Source organism: Centropristis striata, chromosome 19, assembly GCF_030273125.1.
Source record: "Centropristis striata isolate RG_2023a ecotype Rhode Island chromosome 19, C.striata_1.0, whole genome shotgun sequence".
NCBI lineage: Eukaryota > Metazoa > Chordata > Actinopteri > Perciformes > Serranidae > Centropristis > Centropristis striata.
Genome location: NC_081535.1, coordinates 5,718,101 through 5,743,083, shown reverse-complemented (window position 1 = coordinate 5,743,083; position 24,983 = coordinate 5,718,101). Strand labels below are relative to the sequence as shown.

The 24,983-nt window shown below is 35.1% G+C and overlaps 2 protein-coding genes across 2 annotated transcripts in view; one reads left to right on the top strand and one right to left on the bottom strand.

The window, feature by feature from the left end:
• Nucleotides 1-24: 24 nt before the first annotated feature.
• On the bottom strand, nucleotides 25-10,901 carry si:busm1-57f23.1 (uncharacterized protein LOC368621 homolog). Its single transcript, XM_059357623.1, has 5 exons — nucleotides 10,853-10,901; nucleotides 10,519-10,703; nucleotides 1,770-1,921; nucleotides 1,565-1,666; nucleotides 25-311 (listed from the first exon to the last, which is right to left on the bottom strand). The coding sequence occupies exons 2-5, from the start codon at nucleotides 10,604-10,606 to the stop codon at nucleotides 198-200; spliced, it is 456 nt and encodes a 151-aa protein (XP_059213606.1). The 5' UTR covers nucleotides 10,607-10,703; nucleotides 10,853-10,901; the 3' UTR covers nucleotides 25-197.
• Nucleotides 10,902-20,107: 9,206 nt separating this feature from the next.
• il11ra (interleukin 11 receptor, alpha) overlaps nucleotides 20,108-24,983 on the top strand; it is a 94,546-nt gene continuing 89,670 nt past the window's right edge. Inside the window, exon 1 of the mRNA XM_059357618.1 lies at nucleotides 20,108-20,352. The gene's annotated coding sequence lies outside the window, so the exon portion shown is untranslated. The remainder of the gene's footprint in view (nucleotides 20,353-24,983) is intronic.

Genomic DNA, 24,983 nt, shown 5'->3' with positions numbered 1-24,983 from the left:
TAACAATAAATAATCTCAAAAGTGTTTTACAAACGTTTTATTTATTGAGGCTGAGATAAAGTCATTGTTACAAGTTGTCCATGTTCAACTAAATCACATGTCCGGTATTAAAATTGGCTGCAAAATATTTACTCAGAAAAAAACATCAACATTGTATCAAAATGCAGTAAGGTAGTCAAAAGTAATCGAGCCAAAAGTTAATTCTTGTTCTCCTCAGTTGGCTTGTTCACAATTTTCATGCATTTGTTGTGCTGCAGCTCATGTTTGTTGTTGCGGGGGTTGAAAGTCACCACAAAGTGGCAATTCACTTGCTGCGGAGGAGAAAAACAACAGCTTTTACATCAGAATGTGGAAATCTCCAAAATCTAACTTACTGTAAAGACAATATCAGTCACTAAAGAAGAAAATAAGACAAAAGAAACATGAGAACGCTTTAAGAACTTAGCTTTAAAACTGTGAAAAACAGAATTATTGTTGAGTTGAACACAACTTTAAAAGCAAATACCAACACATTTAAAACTAGGGCTGCACGATTATGGCCAAAATGATAATCACGATTATTTTGATCAATATTGTAATCACGACTATTAATCACGATTATTCATCGTGTTAGGGAAAACATCTGTATTTTTATTGCACTACTTTTAAACAAACAATAGGAACGGATTTTAGTGTCCAGTACTTGTTGTTAAACAAACAGAGATCGCTAAGTGAACACCTCCTGCAGCAGCAGCACATACACACTGTACTGCTACAGAGCTAACTGTTAGCCTGTTAGCACATACACACTGTACTGCTACAGAGCTAACTGTTAGCCTGTTAGCACATACACACTGCACTGCTACAGAGCTAACTGTTAGCCTATTAGCAATTTGCAGACTGGACGCTAAGGGGTTAGTATCCCCTCAGGCTCTCCAGCTGGGAGAGACTGCTGCAGGAGGACTGGGCCACTTTGACTCGTTCTTAACTCTTCTTCTTTCCAAAAGTCTCCTATAAAACCAGTAAAAGACGCTGGATTTGTTGCCAGTCGCTTTTTAAAAAAAAATAGTCACTAAGAGGGTCTGAAAAGTCCTCAAATATAGCAACAAAGTTGCTAAGTTGGCAACATTGCTTCACCGGCTTTTACAAATGGCGCGTGTTGTTGTACCGTCGAGTACTACTTCACATCCTGCTTAGCACTCGCTCGTTATTTATTTAGGCAGCTACATTTTTCATTTATCCTTTATTTATTTTCTCGAGGAATCATTGAGGGCAACCCCTCATTTGCAATGATGTCTAGAGTACAGAGAAAACATGAAACAGTACAGACAAAACACATGCAAAAACATTAAAAACAGTTACAGTGAAAGGCAGAGTTATTGGTTATCGTAGATTTAGATGAAACCTTAATTATGTGTTTGCCCCCTGGTGGTTGGTGTAGAAAGTGTTTGATTAGATATGCAGGAGAGACGCATTTTAAAATGGAAATACCGCCGACGATCAGGTTAATTTAATCTTGGTGGCCAAAATCGAGATCACGACTAAAATTCAGTTAATTGTGCAGCCCTACTTAAAACTAATTTACCTTTTTCTCAAGACTGCAGCTGTTCAATTCGTGGTTTTCAGCCTTGAGACACTTGGTTTTTCCCAAGACTGCATCGATCTTGTAGTTGATCACATTGGTCACCTGATAAAATGAGTAAACAGAAGACAGAACTGTTAGCCACGGTGACGCTACCATAAGGACACTTGCGTGTGAGTTTCTTATGTTTCTGAAATATGAATCTAACCTGAGATTGGGCAGCAGTGATGGAGACCAGTTTGAACATCTTCCTGCCTTTGGAGTTTGAGTTGAACATCTTCACTGCATGTTGAGTTGCCTCCTGAACCTCAGCTGAGTCTACACTCCTTTCAAACCAGCCGCCGAGGAGAGGAACTTTTTCTGTGAGGAAAGTAAACACAGACACACCAGGTAAATGTCAGCAATACTATTGCAATTAATGACACAACAATAAGGTACCGCACCATAATGCACTGATATATAACATAAAGATGTATATTATTTAAATTGCACAATTAAAAGCACACCTATTCTCAAGCAAAGCTAGGTTTATGGTTTACTTGGCAATGAAGATTATTTTTAGATTGAATTACCATAAATAATTTGTGTTGTCATGCTTTATTTATCATCAGTCGTGTTTCCATTAAAGTCAAAAGCGACTTTTGAAGCAAATATTTTTGAAATGTCGTATTAAAGAAAATGCGAATTAGGGACATTTCCATCAACTGGTTGAGAGCAAATAAACAAACCTGCAGTAACGTAATTAAGTCAGAAGATGGCAGTGTAATGTGTTGCTGTAGGCTAATAAGTCAGTAAACAGTAGAAGAAGAGATTGCGCAAGAGATTAACTATTTTTCGAAAAAAGACAAAAAACACCTTAAGCGAGCATAAAAACTTTTATGCACATTTTTATCGAATTTTGGTGTTTACATCAAGCTTTTTTCATGTGAATCTTAAAATTGCGAAAAGAAATTAGTTGATGGAAATATGACTATTGTAATGATATGAAAAGAAAGAAGGATTTTCAGCCAAATCGCTCAACTTTATGGTTACCACTATCCTTTGCAAGAGGGTTTGCATGCAAAAAAAATCACATATTTTGCATCGAGCATGAAGACTCCAACAGTCCTAGAGGCATTGGCCTGTGCACCTTTGAATTTTTGTAACTAGCTGCATGCTCCTTGTTCATTTCAACATGGACTTGATGGAAGATTGGTCAGTTTCGCCTGTAAAAACATCTGTATGATTTTTCTTGTAGACACGTGGCCTTAAATGTGAGGAAAAACAAAGCAACCACTCTGGGAAAAGAAAAGAATTTTGAAAGAGGGTGTAGAAAACCTGAAAAAATATCAGTTATAATGAAAAAAAACTACTTCTTCTACTTTTAATTTCTTTTTCACTGAATATTTTGTTTGTGCGTTCCAGAGAATACAGCACCGAATGACGCATGGAGCGTAAACATCTGCGGAGGGCTGCATCACGGTGTCTTGCAGGAGTATAAACACAGCTTAATGCACTTATACACTGACTCCACTACCACACTCTGTCAATGTTATGATTGTGTGAGTTCCCTTTGGGGTTTTTATGCTCCTTCATCCTGAAAATGAGCCATTTCAGTCCAGATGATCAGTCAAGGACTTGGAAACTTTAAGTCTAAACTCCTCCTGGGTTCAGACAGTTTTACTCCAAACTGCCAAACCAACTTCAACCTTCAGGCCAAGAATATAAAGTGGGTTTTCTCAAGGAAAGAGAAGAGGACTTTACAGTTGCAGCTCTTGTTCTTTGGGTGGCCCAGACAATCAGAATGACGTTGGTTTTTTTTAACTCATTTAAGGCGGGAAATTTAGTACCGCATTTCTGCCATTAAAACCAGGGTGCTGTTGCGTTATTCTACCATTAAAGCCGGGAAAGCGGATACGTCGTTTTGTAGTATTTGTAGTTTTTTCAACCTATTTTCGGTCTCGTGGCCAATGAAATGCATCAGAATACATGTGGGAGTGTCGTAATGCAACATGGGAGTTTTCCAAAACTTTTGAAATCCAAAAAAAGACACAAAATGACCAAAAAAGACACAAAATAACTAAAACAAGACACAAAATGACCAAAAAAGACACATAAAGAAACAAAATTACTAAAAAAAGACACAAAATTACAAAAAAAAACGACACAAAAAGACACAAAATGAGAATACATGTGGGAGTGTCACAATGCATCATGGGGCTTTTCCAGAACTGAAATCATGGCTGAAGACGACTATAGCGGAGGGAGCTCAGATATAAAATGAATTTAATTTCTATCTGCTACAGAGGCTGAAAAATTTATTATTTAGTAGGAAGAGTTGACACTTCTGTTGAATTTCCAGAAAAACTTCAGGTTTAGGGGCTTATTTTAAAATCGCCAAGAGGTTTTACAGGCATTTTTTCCAGGCGTTTCAGGCCTAAATGGGTTAATACAGTTTTTAGCCACATCAGTGGTGGGTTTTACCTTGAACGGTAGCTGTACTCAAATGAGAATCCATCCAGTCAGACTCTGAATAACGTGTACTTGAGTCAGCAGTGGTTTGGACCAATCTGCGCCCTGTGAGGAGCTTCTGGCTTCTGGTTTTAGGGTTGTGTAAGGACAAGAAGAGGCAACTGTTCTTCACAACAACTAAGTCGCTCCTAAAGATGTTAGCATAGATGCTGCAATAACATCAGTTATATCAGGACTGCAAAGTATTACTTTGTCTAAAGAAGAGCAATGGACAGCACTTTTCTTGATGTAAAAGATGGTCTTGCTCTTCTCCCAACTGGCTTTGGCAAGAGTTTGTTTAACCATCTGGCTCTGCTACTAGATTTGTTCATCTGATTGGTTGGTTAGCCTGTGACACATGGTTAATCCAATCACGCCATCTTTTTTTTTAGTTTAGTTCCTGCCCTAACTAAACCGTTTCCAATTATAGTTCTTTGTAACAAACCATCTGGTCTGTCAGGTTATAGTGGTGTAGCTCTAGAGGTGACAGTGTTGGTGGGTTGGTCTTTTTTACTGAATGTCTTGACAATAATTGGATGGCTTGATATATAATTTTGTACAGATATTCAGTCGAGAGGATTAATTATTTTTGTTGATCGCCTGACTAGTACGTAATTTTGTAAAGACATTTTTTTCCCCCCTGAAATTGTATCCAACTGACTTTAACTCTGGCAGTACCAGGGGGTTGACTTTTGTGGTTTTGAGTTATATCTGATATGTAGACAAGGTGAGAAAGCCAGTTCAAAGTTCAATCATAGGAGCTTTCACAGTGCCATTTATGTTTCTAGACCATTTTTAAAATGTGAATTTTCTTTCTACAATGAAAGCTATTACTATTTTTAATTTATATGCAAATAAACTGTTTTTATTTTATAATTTATTATTTATTATTATTTCTGCTGTTTTTGTGTGTATAAATGGCTAAAAAAATGGTACATTTCCATAGGTACCTGTTTCTTTTGTTTGTATTTTGGGTTCCTGGCAGCTTTATACTTTGTTAATTAAAATAAAATGAAAAATCTGACTGATAGCCAAGTTTGTGTGGAGAAAAAGGAGCCATGCATGTGATGTAAGGAGACTGAAAGATGCTAAACAGAGACAGAAATTAATGCACAGGAAGTTGACAAATTTGAACCAAAATCTCCTGGACGAGAGGTTTAAACGAACCTGGTCTCACAGAAATCCGTGGAATAGCCACGGAATCACTCAAATTTCCGTGAAACTGACACGGATTTCGCTACAATGCAAGTTAATGACAGTCATATCCCGTGGCTATTCCATGGATATTTTTTCCTATTGGTTTGTTCCAAGTCACGTGACTTTCAAGGTCCCGGTCAGAACAAAAAACATGGCGGACAGTTCTCTCATTTTTAGTGAAAAAATTAATATTTTGACTTAGTTTCTGCATAAAAATGGATTTTGATCACATTTCAAGCAAGAAATATATGTTTTATTTTCTAAATATTCACTCAGTGAATGTACATAATCACTTTGTATGTTGGAATAGCCACGGGATATGACTGTCATTAACTTGCATTGTAGCGAAATCCGTGTCAGTTTCACGGAAATTTGAGTGATTCTGTGGCTATTCCACGGATTTTGAGTTAAGCGAAATCCGTGGCTATTTCATGGATTTCTGTGAGATCATGTTGGTTTAAACTGTCTTTTATAACGCCTTACCAGAAGTTTTTTTGCCCTAAACCTAGGTCAGTGGTTTTACAACATAAATCCACAGAAACGGCATAGGAAGATGACAAATTTGAACCAAAATCTCCTGGACTTCAGAGGTTTAAATTTGGTCCAGATATCCATGCCCCCCTCAGAATGAGTAGCTCTTTATTCCTTTGACACATTTTCAATGATACTTCTCATTAGGAAAGGTTGGACCAAGACAATAACCATGACTACCATTGTGAGCATGTCACCATGCTGATGTAATGAAGCTGATGTCACCATGTGTGCTGTGTTCTCTGTCATAGTTGGTGCCATTGTCCAGTTTGATGTTATTTCTGTTTCTCCAGTAACTGGTTGCTCGTAATAGCAATCATTAATAACTGAGAACTGGTTGAAATTCCTGTTTATTCGCTGCCATCTGACAGTTGCCGTAAGTTCCATCAAAACCCTGTTAATCAAGTTATTTTGCATTGTTGTCCAACATTTTTGAAGCTGGGTATGTTTCGAGGTGTGACCTCGCGTGAGATTGTGTCTTATTTTGTTTTTCTGGTCTCGTCATTTCCTGTTTGCCCTTCCCCGTGCGTCATCTGTCTGATTGTCTCTCCTAATCACTGATTGTGTCCACCTGGTGCTCCCTTCCCTCCATGTGTCCCAATAGTCTGTGTTTCTCTTGTCTTGGTCCAGTGTGTTTGACCCCATCAACATACCAGCCAGTTTTCTCGTTCATACCAAAATTTTCCAAATTTTACTGGTATCCAGTGTACAATAAATAATAACTGAATGTTAATTTACTGCACTGTAAAAAATGTTTGTAGAAATAACAGTAAAACTCAAATACATCAGAAATAGGGCGTAAAATAAAAAATTGTACATCACCGTATTAGACACTTTTAATTACCGTAAATCAAAGAATAGCACAAAACTTTTACTTTTTTCTGTCATAAACTGGAAGAAACGTGCAGTTTTGCTGTAAAAATATAACATTTTCATGCAAAATGTATGGAGAAATACCATGATGTGTGAATGAATGACACAATTACCCTAAAAATAACGGGAATATTCAGTCTAAATTACAGTTTTTGCTGATATTTACATTTAAATTTAGAATAGAAAATCCACTCACTGTAATTTTTACGGTGAAGTTCTGGCAACCAGAGCTGCCGGTATTTTTCCGTAAATTAAACAGTATTTTTTTACAGTGTGGTATTCAATGCACAATAAGCAAAATCTGCATGTAAATTTTGCATAAATAATTAGTATAAAAGCAGCATCATCCTGTTAAATTAGCAGTAAAGGACGGCATAATCTACAACTTTAAAATGTATTTTTCTTTTTTAAATTAAAACAGTTTTAGGATGTAAAATGTACAAGTTGTTCTGTAAAGATGTTGACATATGTACTGTATTTTTTGCAGAAATATTCTGGAAACCACAGCTGCCAGTGTTTTTCTGTAAAAACAACCGGACATTTTTACAGTGTACTGAGCGGCCCGATGGATTATTTATTTCTATTTCCAAACACTCCCTAACCAAACTTCCTTCTGCCAAATTAAATAGCAGCAAATGACGTCTTTCTCTGATTACTGGCTCAGCCAAACCTTCTGACTCACTGTGCCCAACCGCCACACAGCCACAGTCTACAGACTAGTACGTGCATGCACAATTTATTTTGTGTCATGCAGGTACCTACTGTGCTCTTTCTTTTGTTTAAAATCATTTAAGATTGGATCTCTTAGTTGCTGAATATCACACTATTAATAGATGCTGTAATCTGCTTATATAAGAGTTTGAATACACATGCAGTCATGGAAACCATTATTAGACCATCGTTTTCTTCAATTTCTTGTTCATTTTAATGCCTGATACAACTAAAGGTACATTTGTTTAGACAAATATAATGATAACAACAAAAATAGCTCATAAGCGTTTATTTTAAGAGCTGATATTTAGATATTTTCCATGTTTTTCATGATATTAACCAAAATCATTATCATGAAAATCATGAAAAATGTCTAGATATCAGCTCTTAACCCTCTGGAGTCTCCAAAAGCGCCAAAGCATGGCTTCTTCATCACATCCAGACGTAAAAACAAAGCAAAAAATGACACAAAAAGACGCAAAATGACTAAAAAAAAACCACACAAAATGACCAAAAAAGACACAAAATGAGATGACAGAATAACAACAAAAAAACCCCACAGACGACACAAAATGACCAAAAAAGACACAAAATGACCAAAAAAAGACACAAAATAACAAAAAAAAAAAGACACAACAACAGACACAAAATGACCAAAAAAGACACAAAAAATATACAAAAAGACACAAATGACCAAAAAAGACACAAGATGACATGAAAAGGATTCAAAAATGGACAAAATAGCCAAAGACTCCATAGAGTTAAATTACACTCTTATGAGCTATTTTTGTTGTTATAATTATATTTGCCCAAACAAATGCACCTTTAGTTGTACCAGGCATTAAAATGAACAAGAAATTAAAGAAAACAAGGGTGATCATTTTTACATATATTTTTGGTCAATTTGTTTTTTATTTTAAAGATTTTGCATCTTTTTTTTTCAACTATTTTTTTGTCATTTTGTGTCATTTTTAGGCATTTTTACATCAATTTTTGGTCATTTTGTGTCTTTATTTGTTATTTTTACTTCTATTTTTGGTCGTTTTATGTCGTCTTTACATCTATTTTTGCTAATTTTGTGTCTTTTTTTAGTCATTTTTACATCTATTTTTAGTCAATTTGTGTCTTTTTTTTTTTTTTAGACATTTTTACATCTACAGTCATGGAAACATTCTTGATAATAACCAAAAATGTCTAGATATAAGCTCTTAAATTAAACTCTTATGAGCTATTTCTGTTGTTATTATTATATTTGCCCAAACAAATGTACCTTTAGTTGTACCAGGCATTAAAATGAACAAGAAATTGAAGAAAACTAAATTTTTTTCCATGACTGTAGTTGTGTTTTTACCTGTTTGTCTCAGTGGTCAGATGATATTATATCTTGATTATACATTTTATATTTCTTATTATTTAAATAGTGCATATTTATCATATTTATGTGTGTCTTTCATGTTGGTTCTTCTCTAAAGGGCTGATTTGTTTAATTTCATTGTATTAAAAATTGCTTATGAAAGCACAAAGTTAAATTGGCAGAGTCTACAAATGTTTTGTTTGGCTTGTTTTTCTAGATTGTTGCTCATGATTCTGACTCAGGCGCCATGTTGTTGCTGCTGCTGCCATTGTTGTAAAGCTGTATTGTGTTTCAATCAGCTTATATAACCTGCCTGTTTTCATCTCACAAGCCCTGTTATGTTTCTATTTATTTATATAAAAAAGTGTGTGCACAGAACAAAGTTACTCCCTGTTTATTATAATTCACTTTTCTAAAACTGCAGTTACTTTCTACATAATCCTGGCACACATTACATGGCATGTTTATCCATACCTTGGGGGAAATTGTTAGATTTCAAGAAATAAATCAGGACAGGACTATTTAACAAGGTTTTTTTTTTTTTTTAGGGCTGTTCCCATTTAAAAAATACACAAAATGACCCTAAAAAGACACAAAATCATTTAAAAAAGACACAAAATGATCAAAAAAATACACAAAATGACCAAAAAGACACAAAATTACTATTATTATTATTTTAAAAAGGGTCTTTTAGGGCTGTTCCCATAGCAGATTTAAAATAAGCACAAAATAATCTAATATGATACAAGATTATACTACCAAGTGTCTAAATATAAGGAAACACTGGTAACACTTTACAATAACCATCTAAGTGATGTTTATAGATGGTTTATAAACCAATTATTAACCATTTACAAAGTGCTATACATATTTAATATTTAAATGTTTTTAACCAATTTCTTAAAGGTATATGAATCATTTCAAAATCATTAACATACTTAATATGGTGTTAAAAATGTTAAAATTTGTGCAACTAAAACTATTAATTATAATTTAATTGTTTGTTAATGGTAAAGTAACGATAAACTTACATAAATAAACCATCTATTTGTCATTTATAAATTATGTAGTTAGTTAAACATTAATAAATTATGTATTTAACATTCTAAATGGCCTATATAAATGGTTTATAAATGATGATTAATCTATTAAACTATTAATCATAATTTAATTGTTTGTTAATGGTAAAGTAACTATAAACTTACATTAATATACCATCTGTTTATCATTTATAAATGCTGGTTATTGTAAAATGTTACCGAAACACTTTTCTTTCTGAGCATTTTATGTGTGTGCTAATAATATCTTTGCATAAATTAAGGCAGCAGAAATTCACAAGAATAAAAAATTATACATTTTGTGACACCAAGACAGTATTTTCAAAAGTTTGAACTAGTACTTGCAAAGCTTTAAAAATTAAAATCTTCAAATTTGCTTCATTTATTCTCTTTCTGATACTATTCTTTTGTCTTGTTTGCCTCTTTAAAACTCCCCCACACTCGTTATATCCGTATCTGTACTTACTTTTTTTAAATTCATTTTGTGTCTTTTTTGGTTATTTTGTGTCTTTTTTTTAGTAATTTTGTCTTTTTTGTAATTTTGTGTCTGTTTGGTCATTTTCTGTCTTTTTTTGGTCATTTTCTGTCTTTTTTAAGTAATTTAGTTTTGTTCTAGTAAGCTTTTAGACTACAAATCTTCAATTTTGCTTCATTTATTCTCTTTCTGATACTATTCTTTTGTCTGGTTTGCCTCTTTAAAACTCCCCCACACTCTTTATCCGTATCTGTATATCTGTACTTACTTGTTGGGATGACTTCCTCCACAGGCTGATCTCCCAAACACAGCTGGATAGCTGACAGACATATGACCACTGCCAACGGGAGAGACATCTTTACTCCACCAAACTGTGCTGCTGTGCTCTTCAAAAGGGGAAGACTGGTGGAAGATAGATATCCACAAAGAGGCAACCAGCTCGGCAAACTGTTGCTGTTTGGATCCACAGAAAAAGCAAAAAAAAAGGAGAGAGATAGATTGTTAATTTTTAAAAAAAGGCCCTTTTAAACACTGCAACAGAGCCAGAAAGTGCAGAAATGGCAGCATAGAAAAGGGAATAAAGACAAGAATAAAAACTTTACCTTTCTGCTATTAAAACAGGACTTCCCTCAGTGAGCAGTGATCCAGACTGAGAGAAATAATGAGAGAGGAGGAGAAAAAGAGGGGAGGGTGTCGTCAGTGAGAGGCAGCGGCTGTTCAGCATTTAAGCTCTGGTATGTTTAACAAGCTGGTGAAGACCACACCCACCCACTGCCTGGTAATGACGTAATGTAGGGATTTAACAGCCATCAGGGGCTTTGCTGTGTGTGTGTGACACAGAGTGTGTGTGACATGATGTGTGCCATTGTGTGTCTCTGTGCTCTTTGTGTGTTTGCATTCATGTGCGTTATGTGTGTGTGATGTGTACGTGAATGTGAGCATAATATACATTTTGGTTTCTTTACCAAAAGAGCACATAAAGCACTTTTGTGGCGATCTGACTCAAGCTCAGCCTGTTACTCCTGTTGGATGCAGTGAGTCACTGTGCAAACTGTGGCACACAGCACAACACATTACGCATTACTATTACTATTTCGAGGTACAGCTACATCCTGTCGAGAACATTTGGTATCATGTGATAAAGGGCTTCACTGTTCTGATTGCAGTGAATAAATGCACAAACATAAGCGACTCTGAGTGGAATGAATGAATCCCTCTGAATTTTCAAAAAGAGGCTGAAGACCCAGTTCTTTACTATCACCTACACACATAATCAACACACAGCACACACACACACACACACACACAAAAAACCCTGCACTTTCGTCCCAAAAACACTTACATCCTAACAGGACTCAACGTAATATATGCCACTTATTAGGGCCTCGGGGCAATCGCACCGAGCACTGGTCCCATACAGCAATAGCTGTAGGGACCAGTGCTGCACTACTGTTATACCGTGGATTTCTTCTTCTTCCTCTTCCGGACGCAATTTCGTCCCGCTACTAGTCCTACAACTTGAAGAGTTGCAGGACAAATTATATATCAAAATGTGTGGTTTGGTCGGGATCGGTGTGCTATTACTTTTCTCTACGGAATACGAATTATGTCGCGAAAAAATTGCCCAAAATTTTGCATTGAAGTGAATGGAACGACCGAAAAAAAATTAGCGAAAAAGAACAATAATTGGAGATTTTTAAACGTCTACTTCTCCGGCATAATTTCACCTAGAGACCCCATTTAAACTTTAAACAGTAGACACAAGTCTTGTGCATCGGTGTATTAATCTACGTTTCGATAGGTCATATAGTTTTTTATCAATCCCTGTTCAATGACCATGATCATTTTTGGAGACATTCTGAGATTACAATGGGTGTGTATTGCACGGAATGTTCGTGTCACAGTGTGTGACATCATCGGCAGAGTGTAGAGGGAGAGAAAAAATTGTCAGAAAATAAATGTGAAAACTGCGCTCCAGGCCGCAAATTCCACTCTACAGAAATAATTTATACATAGAAACGTAGGAAAATTTGTCTTCTCACTCACAATCCTCTGGTAAAGCTGTCAGAGTTATAGTTTGGGCGTAGGACGCACGGATGCGCCACCAACACCACCAACAGCCTCATTGGGTCCCACATTAAAAACGCAGGAAGATTTCTGAAAAAGGGAGATGGAACAGTTTTTTTAGATCGCTCTAACAAATCTATTTTTTCATTTTTCTTAAAAAAAAACAAAAAAACCCCAACATATGTAGACGTTCAGGAAGAACTCAGGACGCTCAAAGTGAAGTCGGATCAATGATAGGTATTATGGTTTTGCCAAAAATGCTTTCTGTTCGAGGCCAGAAATTCCAGTTAGTCCACCTCTGATTACAGTTACAGATACAGCCACACGCACATGTGCGTAAGCGTGCACACTCCTCACACATGCATACACATGCTTCAAACACACGTACGCACACACACACACATACACACACACACACACACACACACACACATTTTGAGGTTAAAGGGCATAGAAGAATCTCATCATAGTGTACACACACCGGCAGTAGCCCCCGTGGCCCTTTCAGAATATTCCCCAGAGGAAATTTTCTAGTTCTTGCATATTCTTGTGTTGTTTCTTGAATTCATCCTTGTTTGTGTTGTATGATCGCTCAAATGTACGTGCTAAGAAAATTTGAACCAAAATCTCCTGGACTTCAGAGGTTTAAGAGCAGATGGGAGGGGTGGTAAAAAACAGGAGTTTTCTGGTGGCAAGTTTGTGTCCCCTGTTACACAACCTGTTTTTAGTAAACTTGTAAATTAACTTCTGTACTCAAATATGTCATGTCCTATATCACCCACTGTACATACTGTATCTGTCTCTAGTCGTTACGAAATAGTTGACTGAACCCTGATCTTTTTTCTAATCCTAACCAAGGGGTTCAGTTTCACAACCATAACCACATGTTTAAAACAGCGTTGCTCACGTTTTAACAGCTGCCATGTTTCAAAACATTAAATAGAAGGCATTTATTTATGATATAAGATATCATCATAAGAGAACTTGGTCTCACAGGAATCCGTGAAATAGCCATGGATTCGCTTCACTCAAAATCCGTGGAATAGCCACGGAATCACTCAAATTTCCGTGAAACTGACACAGATTTCGCTACAATGCAAGTTAATGACAGTCATATCCCGTGGCTATTCCATGGATATTTTTTCCTATTGGTTTGCTCCAAGTCACGTGACTTTCAAGGTCCCGGCGGTCAGATTTTTCAATATTTTGACTAAGTTTCTGCATAAAAATGGATTTTGATCACATTTCTAGCGAGAAATATATGTTTTATTTTCTAAATATTCACTCAGTGAATGTACATAATCACTTTGTATATTGGAATAGCCACGGGATATGACTGTCATTAACCTGCATTGTATCGAAATCCGTGTCATTTTCACAGAAATTAGTGTGATTCCGTGGCTATTCCATGGATTTTGAGTTAAGCAAATCCGTGGCTATTTCACGGATTCCTGTTGCATATGAACCATTCATGAGGACACATTGTTTATCTGCATGTACTGCTGGTGCTGCAGTGACTCAGAGCTGGTTGAAAATTGCCGAAGGTTGCCCTAAAGCTCCAAAAATAACTGGTGAATACCCTGCCAAAATATATTGTTTGGGCCACTAGAGGGCAGAAGACATCTAAAACAAGCTGACAGTCAAATTATTTTATTATGACATTTTTAGGCCGACTGTTTGGTGAAGAGTTGCTTACGTGAGTTGCAGAGTTGAGTGAAAATCCTGTGTTTGTTTCTGTAAGCAGCTCCTTTTTCAGTTATATGACTCTGAATAATAATGCATACATACCTATATGTATATATGACTGTGATTTTGTATGTGCTATATGAAATTGAAGTACTCATAATCGGTTAAACTCGCAGTATTTTTTGCATATGGGAGTGGTTTTTAGTTTCATGAAACTTTCCACTCTCTCAGCTCTCCATTTAGCTCTTGCCTGCAGGCTCTTTTGCAGCATGAATAGTTATTTGTTTGTCTTTTATTTGGCAGGATCATAACCTGCAAACAGATTTTTAAGAAAAGGAAATGAGAAATAAGGAATGAGTCAATATTCTTTCTTTTAAAAAATACAACAACAGACAACTTCTATTACATTTTGTCCCACTGAAGTTAGACTAAACCATAAACAAAGTTATGGGAAAAGGGAACGGTTTTGTTGCTGTATATTCTTTTATTTGTGGCAAAAATGTTAACTTCATCGTGGCTCAGACCATGGACACCCACTCTACATGAATGGCTTATAGAAGTTTACTCAATGGAAAAAGACTGACATGTTTTTAAACTGATAGGCTCCTGTAATTATTTTATTTTTTTAGGTATTTATGTGATAGTGTTCTGCTGATTTAACAGAGAATTTGTCCAAAATGGACACCTGCTTCTTTTAAGGGATTTTTAATTTATTTGTTGAGGCTCCTCTCTATGTAAATCAGGGGTCTCAAACTCAAATTACCTGGACTCCGCTGGATGCAGTATCAAAGTGACCAAAAAAAGACACGAAATTACAAAAAAAAGACACAAAATGACCACAAAATGAACAAAAAAGACACAAAATTACAAAAAAAAAAGACACAAAATGACCACAAAATGAACAAAAAAGACACAAAATTACAAAAAACCCCACAAAATTACAAAAAAAGACACAAAATGAACAAAAAAGACACAAAATTACAAAAAAGACACAAAATGACCCAAAAGACACAAAATGACACAAAAAAGACACAAAATGACAGAAAAAAACTAAATTACTTAAGAAACAAACAAAATGACAAAAAAAGACACAGAGTTACCAAAAAAGACACACAGTTATTAAAAAAAAAGACACACAATTATTTTAAAAAAAGACACAAAATTACAAAAAAAGACACAAAATTACCAAAAAATAGGAATTAAAGGGACCTTCCACATACAACACGGTAAAGTGCCATTCATATAAAACTCACATTAAACTTTCATATCAAGGTGGGGGCCACAAAATATCGTCACGAGGGCCACAATTGGCCCGTGGGCCGCGAGTTTGAGACCCATGATGTAAATGAACACCATACCGTGCTTTATATATTTTTAAATAGAAACAGTAGACAGGTTCAGGCAGCCTATGAACAAACATGCACCTTATGACGACACTGGTACAAAAAAAACCATGTACAAGAACACAGAGGATAATGGCAATGATTTGACCGCAAATAGTTTTTTCTACTATTTACTATTAGACCAGTAACAAGAGTTTTCTTGAGGTTTATGGTGTGTATGTAATATATAATGTATACAAACTCAAGTTTTCTGCCAAGTTTCGCCTCCTGTCTGTAATGAGTGCGACTGCCCAACAGGGGGAAGCAACACTGCATTACATAATGCAACAGGTGGTTGTGGAGGCTTAATTACTGCATTTCATAGTCAGAGAATGCACCAAACACTGTGTTTGACAACAGAGAAGCTTGGATACAGTAAGTGCACATTGTAAGTAGTCAATTTCCTTTAAAAAAAAAGTATTTTGCAAAAACACTCAAGCATTTAAGTCCATTCGTCTGCATATTTGTGCTACAAAATGTTTGATTTTAAGCAGAGGCACTGTACAGACTAGTCAGTTTAGGAATTGTTGGGAGATAAGTGATGTAAAAAGAGTCGAAACTACATCAGCAGAGATAACTCAATGATATCTGGAGTCTCCAAAAGCACCAAAAGCAGTATAAAATGATAAAACTGGATGTAACCCTCTTATATGTTATATTTGCAACCTTTTTTCACATTTGCAACATTTAAAATTAATTTACTTATCTTTATTGAGCATGATAGTGTTTTGAAAGTAAGAAAGATTCAAAATCACATTTTATGTTGGACTAAAGCACTAAAAAGAGGCACAAATTACTAAAAAAAGACACAAAATGACCAAAAAAAAGAAACAAAATAACTCAAAAAGACACAACAACAGACACAAAATGAACAAAAAAGACAAAAAAGACATTTTGGATTCAAAAATGGACAAAATAGCCAAAGACTCCATTGAGTTAAAAAAAACTGACAGCTCTGACAGAGGAAGCGTAGATAAAGACAGGTGAGACAAAGGATAGGCAGATGGGATCAGACTGACAGGTATGTTGGCTCATACAGTGAAGCAGATGGACGAGCAGATTGAGTCTGTGTCAGACAAAAAGAACCATGCAGATGGACAAGCAGTCAGAAAACAAAGAGCAGATGTACTCCAACAACACCACAAACTACAGCATCAAAATTGACGATTTGAATCAGGGGTCTCAAACTCAAATTACCTGGGGGCTGCTGGAGGCAGTATCAAAATGACCAAAAAAAGACACAAAATTACAAAAAAAAGACACAAAATGACCAAAAAGGACACAAAATTATTTAAAAAAGACACAAACTGACCAAAAAAGACACAAAATGACCAAAAAAGACACAAAATGACCAAAAAAGACACAAAATGATCAAAAAAAGACACAAAATGACCAAAAAAGACACAAAATTATTTAAAAAAAGACACAAAATGACCCAAAAAGACACAACATGACCAAAAAATACACAAGATGACTAAAAAGACACATTATTTAAAAGACACAAAATGACCAAAAAAGACACAAAATTACTAAAAAAGACACACAATTATTTAAAAAAGACACAAAATGACCCAAAAAGACACAACATGACCAAAAAAATATACAAAATTACTAAAAAAGACCCTTCCCAAAAAGATTATTTAAAAATGACAAAACACACAAAATAATTTTAAAAAAAGACAAAATTACCAAAAAAGTAATAAGAGGGACCTTCCACACACAACACGGTAAAGTGCCATTCATATAAAACTCACATTAAACTTTCATATCAAGCTGGGGGCCACAAAATATCGTCACGAGGACCGCAAGTTTGAGACCCATGATTTGAATTAACACCACTCTGACAGCCTGAAAAAATATTTTAAGATGTAAAAAAAATACTGAAAGTTTGAAAAACATGCAGAATGAGAGATGGTAAACTTCCACTGCCCCTAATGAGACAAAGTGAAGCTCCAACTGTCAGGTCGGGGTCAGGAGGAGGGCGGCTGGATTTGCTCAAATTGGAAAATCCCCCTTTTCAGTGGAATAATTGATGTCAGTGTTGTGTGTCTGATGAGTGGGCTGCACACACACTGACACAGCTTTCATACAAGTTGTTCTGTCCCAGTCTGTCCAGGTCAAAGGTCAAAGTTACACTACAAATAAACAGCCTGAAAACAAAGCATACAGCTTATACTGTGTGTGATATTGTGACTGTTTCAAGCTTTAAAAAGTCATATATGTTGTTAAATATACAGTTTAAGATATATATATATATATATATCATTTTTATTTTTTAGTTGTCATAGCTATAGATATAGAGCTATAGATATAGAAAACAGAATAAAGAATGTAAAAAAAACAAGACATGTACATACATTTCTGCTATTTTAGTTTATATACATAAATGAATTTGCATCCTTCACTCTAAAATGTCAGAAGTTGAGCTTACTTAAAAGAATCTAGGAAACCGATTGCACTAAAAAAGGTAAGTACATATAACTGATAGTCTTAGGTTAGGTTTACTTGATATCTACTTGTTATGTTTACTTTAAATCTAAGTGTATTTACTTAATTTTTTAAAAGTTAATTAAACTTAAAAACAGCAATTATCATAAACTTGATCTTTCTAATTGTTACCAACTTAAGTAAGCCAAGTTACACTGTAAAAAAAAGATAAACAATAGCTACTCAATAAAAATGAGGCAACAGATTGCACTCAAATTATTAATTAAATCTAACTACTTTACAAGTTCAGTTAATAACAACTTAACAGGAAGTGTTAAGTGTCAATTAAAAACAGACTAATTCTATTGTGTTGAACTCATTCAAAATTCTCTTGATTTAGAATTACATACATATAAAGATTATATTTAATGTGATCAAAATAAGCAGATTCTATCTCAAACATTTTTTATATTAAAGTTACTTAAACAACTGCCTCAAAATGAAGGACACATTTATATTTAATACATTTTATCAAATATATTAAGTAAAATGAACAGTTGTGAACTGAACAACTGAACAGTTGTGTTTACTTATTTTTGTTAAGTTATTAAACCTAAAAATAGCAAGTATAATGGACTTGAAGTGTTAGATCATTATGGCCATCACATAGTTATTTCTATTATACTAAAAATCTGGCATATGACATTAAAAAAAAAAAGAATATAAACAATAAAATGTTGAATGAATTCTATATAAAAATGTGCCATAATCATGCAAGACATAAAACATTACAGTATAGACTTAACAGTTTATCAGGCACACCAAACCAATATGGCACCACTGCAATAAATGTTGCCCTTATGAACTCTTTACTACCTTTTTCTGTGGTGTTGATTCTACCCTACGGTAATTTTGCGGCTGCACTGTTGCATCACTGGGTCACATTGACAGATGTGTTTTTCCGCCTCCATTTACATTCAGGAGGGAGAGTAAAAGGTCACTGCTTTGGATAATGAGATGTTACTTTCATCCGATTTATAGTCCGCTAAAGCAAAGAGCATGGGAACCATTAATGGGTTTAATGTGTTCCTGCAGTCAGCACATAACAGGTGAGCTACATCACAAACAAACAAACAAATAAATATATCAGGTCCTGTCTCATGGGGTAGGATTAACAATTTCGCACGGCAGCTGAGTAAAAAATAGCAACGCTTGCTGTTGTGAAAATTGAATTGATAACAGTTAAAAACTATTTGACAGCCAGCTGTAATCTCTTGGATCGTAACGAGCTGGTTGAGAAAAACAGCATTTGTGGATTAAAGTTGTTTTATTCAAACATGTATACATGTATGAAGTATTAACAATATAAACAACAATAAAACATATTAACGATACATACCATTTTGTCTTAGTGTATTTAGGAGCAATTTATTCATTTATTTTTTTTACTATTTTTTCCTGTCTTTTCCTAAAACAAAGGCCAAAAATTGCATATAATTGGGTTATTTAATCCAAATTATACATAATTAATTAATAGATCAATTATAAAAAATAATCATTATTATTTTAACAATGAACTAATAATAATAACAATAATAACAATAATAATAATAATAGTAATAATATTTTTTCCTGTCTTCTCCTAAAAGCAAGACCAAAAATTGCATATAATTGGGTTATTTAATCCAAATTATACAAAATTAAATCATAAATAAATTATAAATAATAATAATTATTTTAACAATGAAATAATAATAATAATAATAATAATTTAATAAAAAAAAACATACATAGGGTTTGGTCATTTTATAATCAAATTATACAGAATTAATTCACAAATAAATTATAAATAATAATCATTATTTTAACAATTAAATATTATTATTATTATTAATAATATTAATAATAATCATCATCATAATAATAATCATAATAATCATAATAATATTTTAATGAATTAATATATATAAAATATGTATATGGTTTGGTCATTTCATGCATACATTTTACCATAATCTAAAGCTGCATTATTTTTTTAAGTTTAAGTTTAGTCATTTCATACATTAATTTCCATAAATAAACTAAAGCTTAATTATTTTTTAAAGTTATGTATTTTCTGTGTAGCAGACTCAACCATAGACAACCAATAGAACCTTGCAATGTTTGTTTTGCCAAATTTTTCCATAAAAGTGATGCAAACATGCACCATGATAACCCTGCGCCATGAGACCTGTATCTGTTTTTCCATGCCACATTCCTCAGACCTCCGACCTGGGATCAGTGTCGACAGCTCAGCCTCCATAATCCCTTTACAGTCAGGACCCGCCCACTAACACGATGATTGACAGCCGGCTCCTCCAACCAGGCGGCGGCCGACTCGTCTGGCGCCCTTCCTTCTCCTCCACCTCCTCCTTGTCCGACTTTGTTGCTCTCCTGCCCCGCTAGTCCGTCCGGGGGAGCCGAAGAACAACTCGACAAAGTCCCAACTATGGAAGGCGACAACATAATAATGCCTGTTTGACTCGGGGACATTTTCCAAGGTAAGTTTGGTGTTTTTAAACCGTGGAGGAGGAGGTTTGCGCTGCGTATGTGGGGGGCGAAAAGTTCTCCGCCTCATTACTCGGGACAGGAGGAGAGTGGGACATTTACTCCAATGTTGTTCACAGTGGGGATGTGTCATGCTGCTTGTCTGCCTGTTGGTGCTTTTTTAGCTTGTGTGGCACCTTGAGCACTTGTTATTGGGACAGCACAGGTTGCAATTTTGCCGGCCGATCACCGATTTTTAAAAAAGCCGATGCCGATTTTGGCCGATACCGATTTTTTTTTTTTTCAAACTCACAGCATGCATCTTCAATGTTTTAATCTTATTTTATTGAAAAACTATAATAACTGTAATAAACTGATAGTCTTAAATTAGGTTTACTCGATATCTACTTGTTACGTTTACTTTAAATCTAAGTGTATTTACTTATTTTTTTTTTTTAAGTTAATTAAACTTAAAAACAGCAATTATCATAAACTTGATCTTTCTAATTGTTACCAACTTAAGTAAGCCAAGTTACACTGTAAAAAAAAAGGATAAACAATAGCTACTCAATAAAAATGAGGCAACAGATTGCACTCAATATTATTCATTAAATCTACATTACAAGTTCAGTTAATAACAACTTAACAGGAAGTGTTAAGTGTCAATTATAAAAGTACTAATTGTAATGTGTTGGATTCATTCAAAATTCTCTTGATTTAGAATTACATACACATAAAGATGATATTTAATGTGGTCAGACTGACAGCAGTCTTTTTCTTTAACAAATAAAGGAAATCACAATGTCTGAGGTAGTTAATGAATGGACCCGCACTTATATAGCGATTTTCGACTACTTAAAGCGCTTTACACTACAGACTGCGCTCATTCACCCACACATTCATACTGGTGGCAGAGGCTACCCTAAACGGTGCCACCTGCCACCATTGGGAATTCATTTTCACACTGATGAACGCAGCATCGGGAGCAATTTGGGGTTCAGTATCTTGCTCAAGGATACTTCGACATGTAGGCTGCCATGGTCAGGGATCGAACCACCAACCCTCCGATCGGTGGGCAACCCGCTCTACCAACTGAGCCACAGCTGCCTAAATATAAAATTCAACAACAACAAGGACAAATGCCCAAATGCTGCAGCTTTGTGGCCATTCAAATGTTAAAATATTAATCTAATAACATAATAAAATAATAAAATAACCCGCAACAGCTTACATTCTACAAAAACTAAAGTGCAGCATATGGAATTTTCAAGTCAACAGGTAATAACAAGAATGAACATTGCACAGGTTGTTCTCAAAGACTCCTCAAGTTTTTTCAAGACAATAAGTCCAAATTCTCTGATGTCAGCTTCTTCAGTGTGAACATTTCTGGTTTCTTTGTTCCTTTATGACAATAAACTGAATATCTCTTTGGTTTGTGGACAAAACAAGAGATTTGAGGACGTCATCTTGTGGTTTGGGAAACACTGATTGATATTTTTCAACATTTTATTGACCAAATAGCGAATCAATTAACCGTTTAAATAGTCAACAGATAAATCGATAATGAAAATAACCGTTGCAGCCCTACTCTCAGTCTATGTGTTATTTTAGTGGCAAGTGTTGTTTGTGAGCTGTATGTTTATATGCATGCGCTGCATATTTGCCTTTTTTATAGGGGAAAGTAACATAAAGCTCAGTACATCAAAGGCACTGTTGTTGCATTGGCTTTCATTGACCTGTTATGCTTCTAGCTCACACACACCAGCACAGAAACACACTTGGCAGTGTATAGATGAAATGTTCAAATTGTGAGTCATCCAAAAGCACTTGTTGATTTGATAAACAACATTAGTCTTCATCCTGCACTTTCTTTTTGTATATTTATATGGACAATTATATTTCCGGGGCAGCAGTTAAGGTTAATGCTTCAAGGCCACAATTAGAAACAAATAGTTTACACACAGACAGAGAGACAGACAGACAGAGAGACAGACAGACAGACAGAGACAGTGGGACGGGGTCTCACTGCAGATGTGCATTCCTCCAGCCAGTGGAGTGATGAAGCCTTTAAATAGAGCTCAACAGGAATGCAAACAGAGCGAGCAGAAAGACGAAGCCTGGGGGCATCGCAGGAGTAGAAAGAGGCAGAGAGAGACTGGGCTGTGAGCCGTTTTGCTTAAAATTAGCCCAATTTGTTGCTTCTTCTCAAATGTGACCCCACTTTAACCCATTTAAGGCGGGAAAGCATTACCGCATTTCTACCGTTAAAACCGGGGACGCTGTTGTTGCGTTATTCTACCATTAAAGCCGGGAAAGCGGATACGTCGTTTTGTAGTATTTGTAGTTTTTTTCCACCTATTTTCGGTCTCTTGGCCAATGAAATGCATCAGAATACATGTGGGAGTGTCGCAATGCAACATGGGACTTTTTCAGAACTTTGAAATCATCACCAAAAAAAGACACAAAATGACCAAAGAAAGACACAAAATGACCAAAAGAAGACACATAAAGATGCAAAATGACTAAAAAATAGACACAAAATGACCAAAAAAGACACAAAATAACTAAAACAAGACACAAAATAACCAAAACAAGACACAAAATGACCAAAAAAGACACAAAATGACCAAAAAAAGACACAAAATTACCAAAAAAGACACAAAAAGAAACAAAATGACTAAAAAAAGAAGCAAAATGACTAAAAAAAGACACAAAATGACAAAAAAAAGACACAAAACGACTAAAAACAGACACAAAATGACTAAAAAAGAGACCAAATGACGGGTATAAGCTCTCAAATACTTTGAATTTAATTTCTATCTGCTACAGAGGCTGAAAAATCTATTATTTTGTAGGAAGCGTTGACACTTCTGTTGAATTTCCAGAAAAACTTCAGGTTTTAGGGGCTTATTTTAAAATCACCCAGAGGTTTTACAGGCATATTTTCCAGCTGTTTTAGGCCTAGATGGGTTAAGCAAAATGTGGGGCAAAGTTGATGCTCCACTCTAACAGGAGATGCCACGCTTCTATAGTTTAAAGCCACAAAGAAAGTCAATGGAGAAAGATTTAAATGTGGGATCTGTCCTCCTGGATCACTATTGCACAATGCACATAATTTGCAGAATTTGAACCTTAGCCAAAAATCCTGTGATGTGACGTGAGTGTGTGCTGGTGTTTATCAAGCAGGCTGCTCCGTGATGCTTCAAAGAGATGAATAAACAAGTTGTGTTGCACAGAGCACATGTTGTAGTCGGCAAAGGAGGAGAGTCTCATTCATGTGTTAAAACTTGTGTTTCCGTTTTGAGTCATCGTTTGGTTGGTTTGGGTTGTTTTTGATTGGTGGATTTTTTTTTATATGATAGAAAATGACACATTTGATATGATTCAGAGGGATTGTGATGTATGAGTGTGTATGAAAGCCAAGCTAAGGTAGTGATTATCCTGAAGTGTGCATGTGTGGGTGTATGAAATACCAAGCTGCATCCATTTATGCATAATCTAGATCAAGTGTAAAAGCTGTTTCTTTTCTTATTTATACTTTTAGTATATGCCTTAAATATGTAGCATTTTTGTTGCTGTTTGCAGCTTTCACACCTACCTCATTTGACTTTCTGACTTTTTTTGTATGCTCCAAACCAAAATTACAGGTGTGAAATATGTCCCACACCACAGTCTGAGTCTTGGTTCAAAGAGGTGGTGTCGGTCTGGATAAAAAAGGTTTTTGCTTGTAGTGTGAAAACTTTTGGTAGTGTGAAATGGTTCCGACTTTTGGACCAATTAGTTCTATTGTCGGAACGGAAAAAAAGGAAAAACGAAACAACAAAACAAGTTGCAGTAGCTCATGGGGAGAGGAGCAGACCACATGTTTGAGACTGACATGTGGTCCAACAATTTTCTAATGAGTCAGTTGGAAAAATATCACAAAACAATTGTTATTTTCCATGAGTAAATGTAAAAATGAGGGGTCAAGAGAGCTTATCTCAGGGTTCTTACGGGTGCTTGAATTCCTTGAAAATGCTTGAATTTAAATGTTGTACTTTCAAGGTTTAAGAAGTGCTTGGATTTTGGATAAAGTGCTTGTAAATGCTTTAAATTCTTACTGTATTTCTCATGCAATCTGACTATATACATCTATAGACTATAGATAATCACATGTTCAATGTAAAAATAATGAGTCGCCTATCTGAAATGAAGACCGTTCCTCCTAAAAGTGTAATACCATCACTGTTGGTATGGTTCAGTGAAATCTCCCCTTTTAGTATGTAAGTACTCATCTAAAACATGCAACTTACAACAGGTGTAAAATACTGGAAAAGCTTGAAAATGACATACCAATCAAAGGCAAGATTAAGAAAATGAAGCTCACGAAGGAATAAAAGTATAATTCTTTAGTTCACTTGTATGATTGCAATGTTAAACCAAAAACTAACCGGATCAAATGTTAACAGTGTAAAAAAAAAAAAAAAGTGAACCTTGATATTGACTTGATATTGGTTACGACTTTAAGGCGTGAAATGGCTTTTACTCCTTGCTGCAAATGTTGGTAACTGAGATTTTTGGATTACTTTAGGACATTAATCTGCTGTATTAAGTAGAGGTCGACCAATGTATCGGGCCAATATTCGCGTTTTTTTCTTGTATTGAC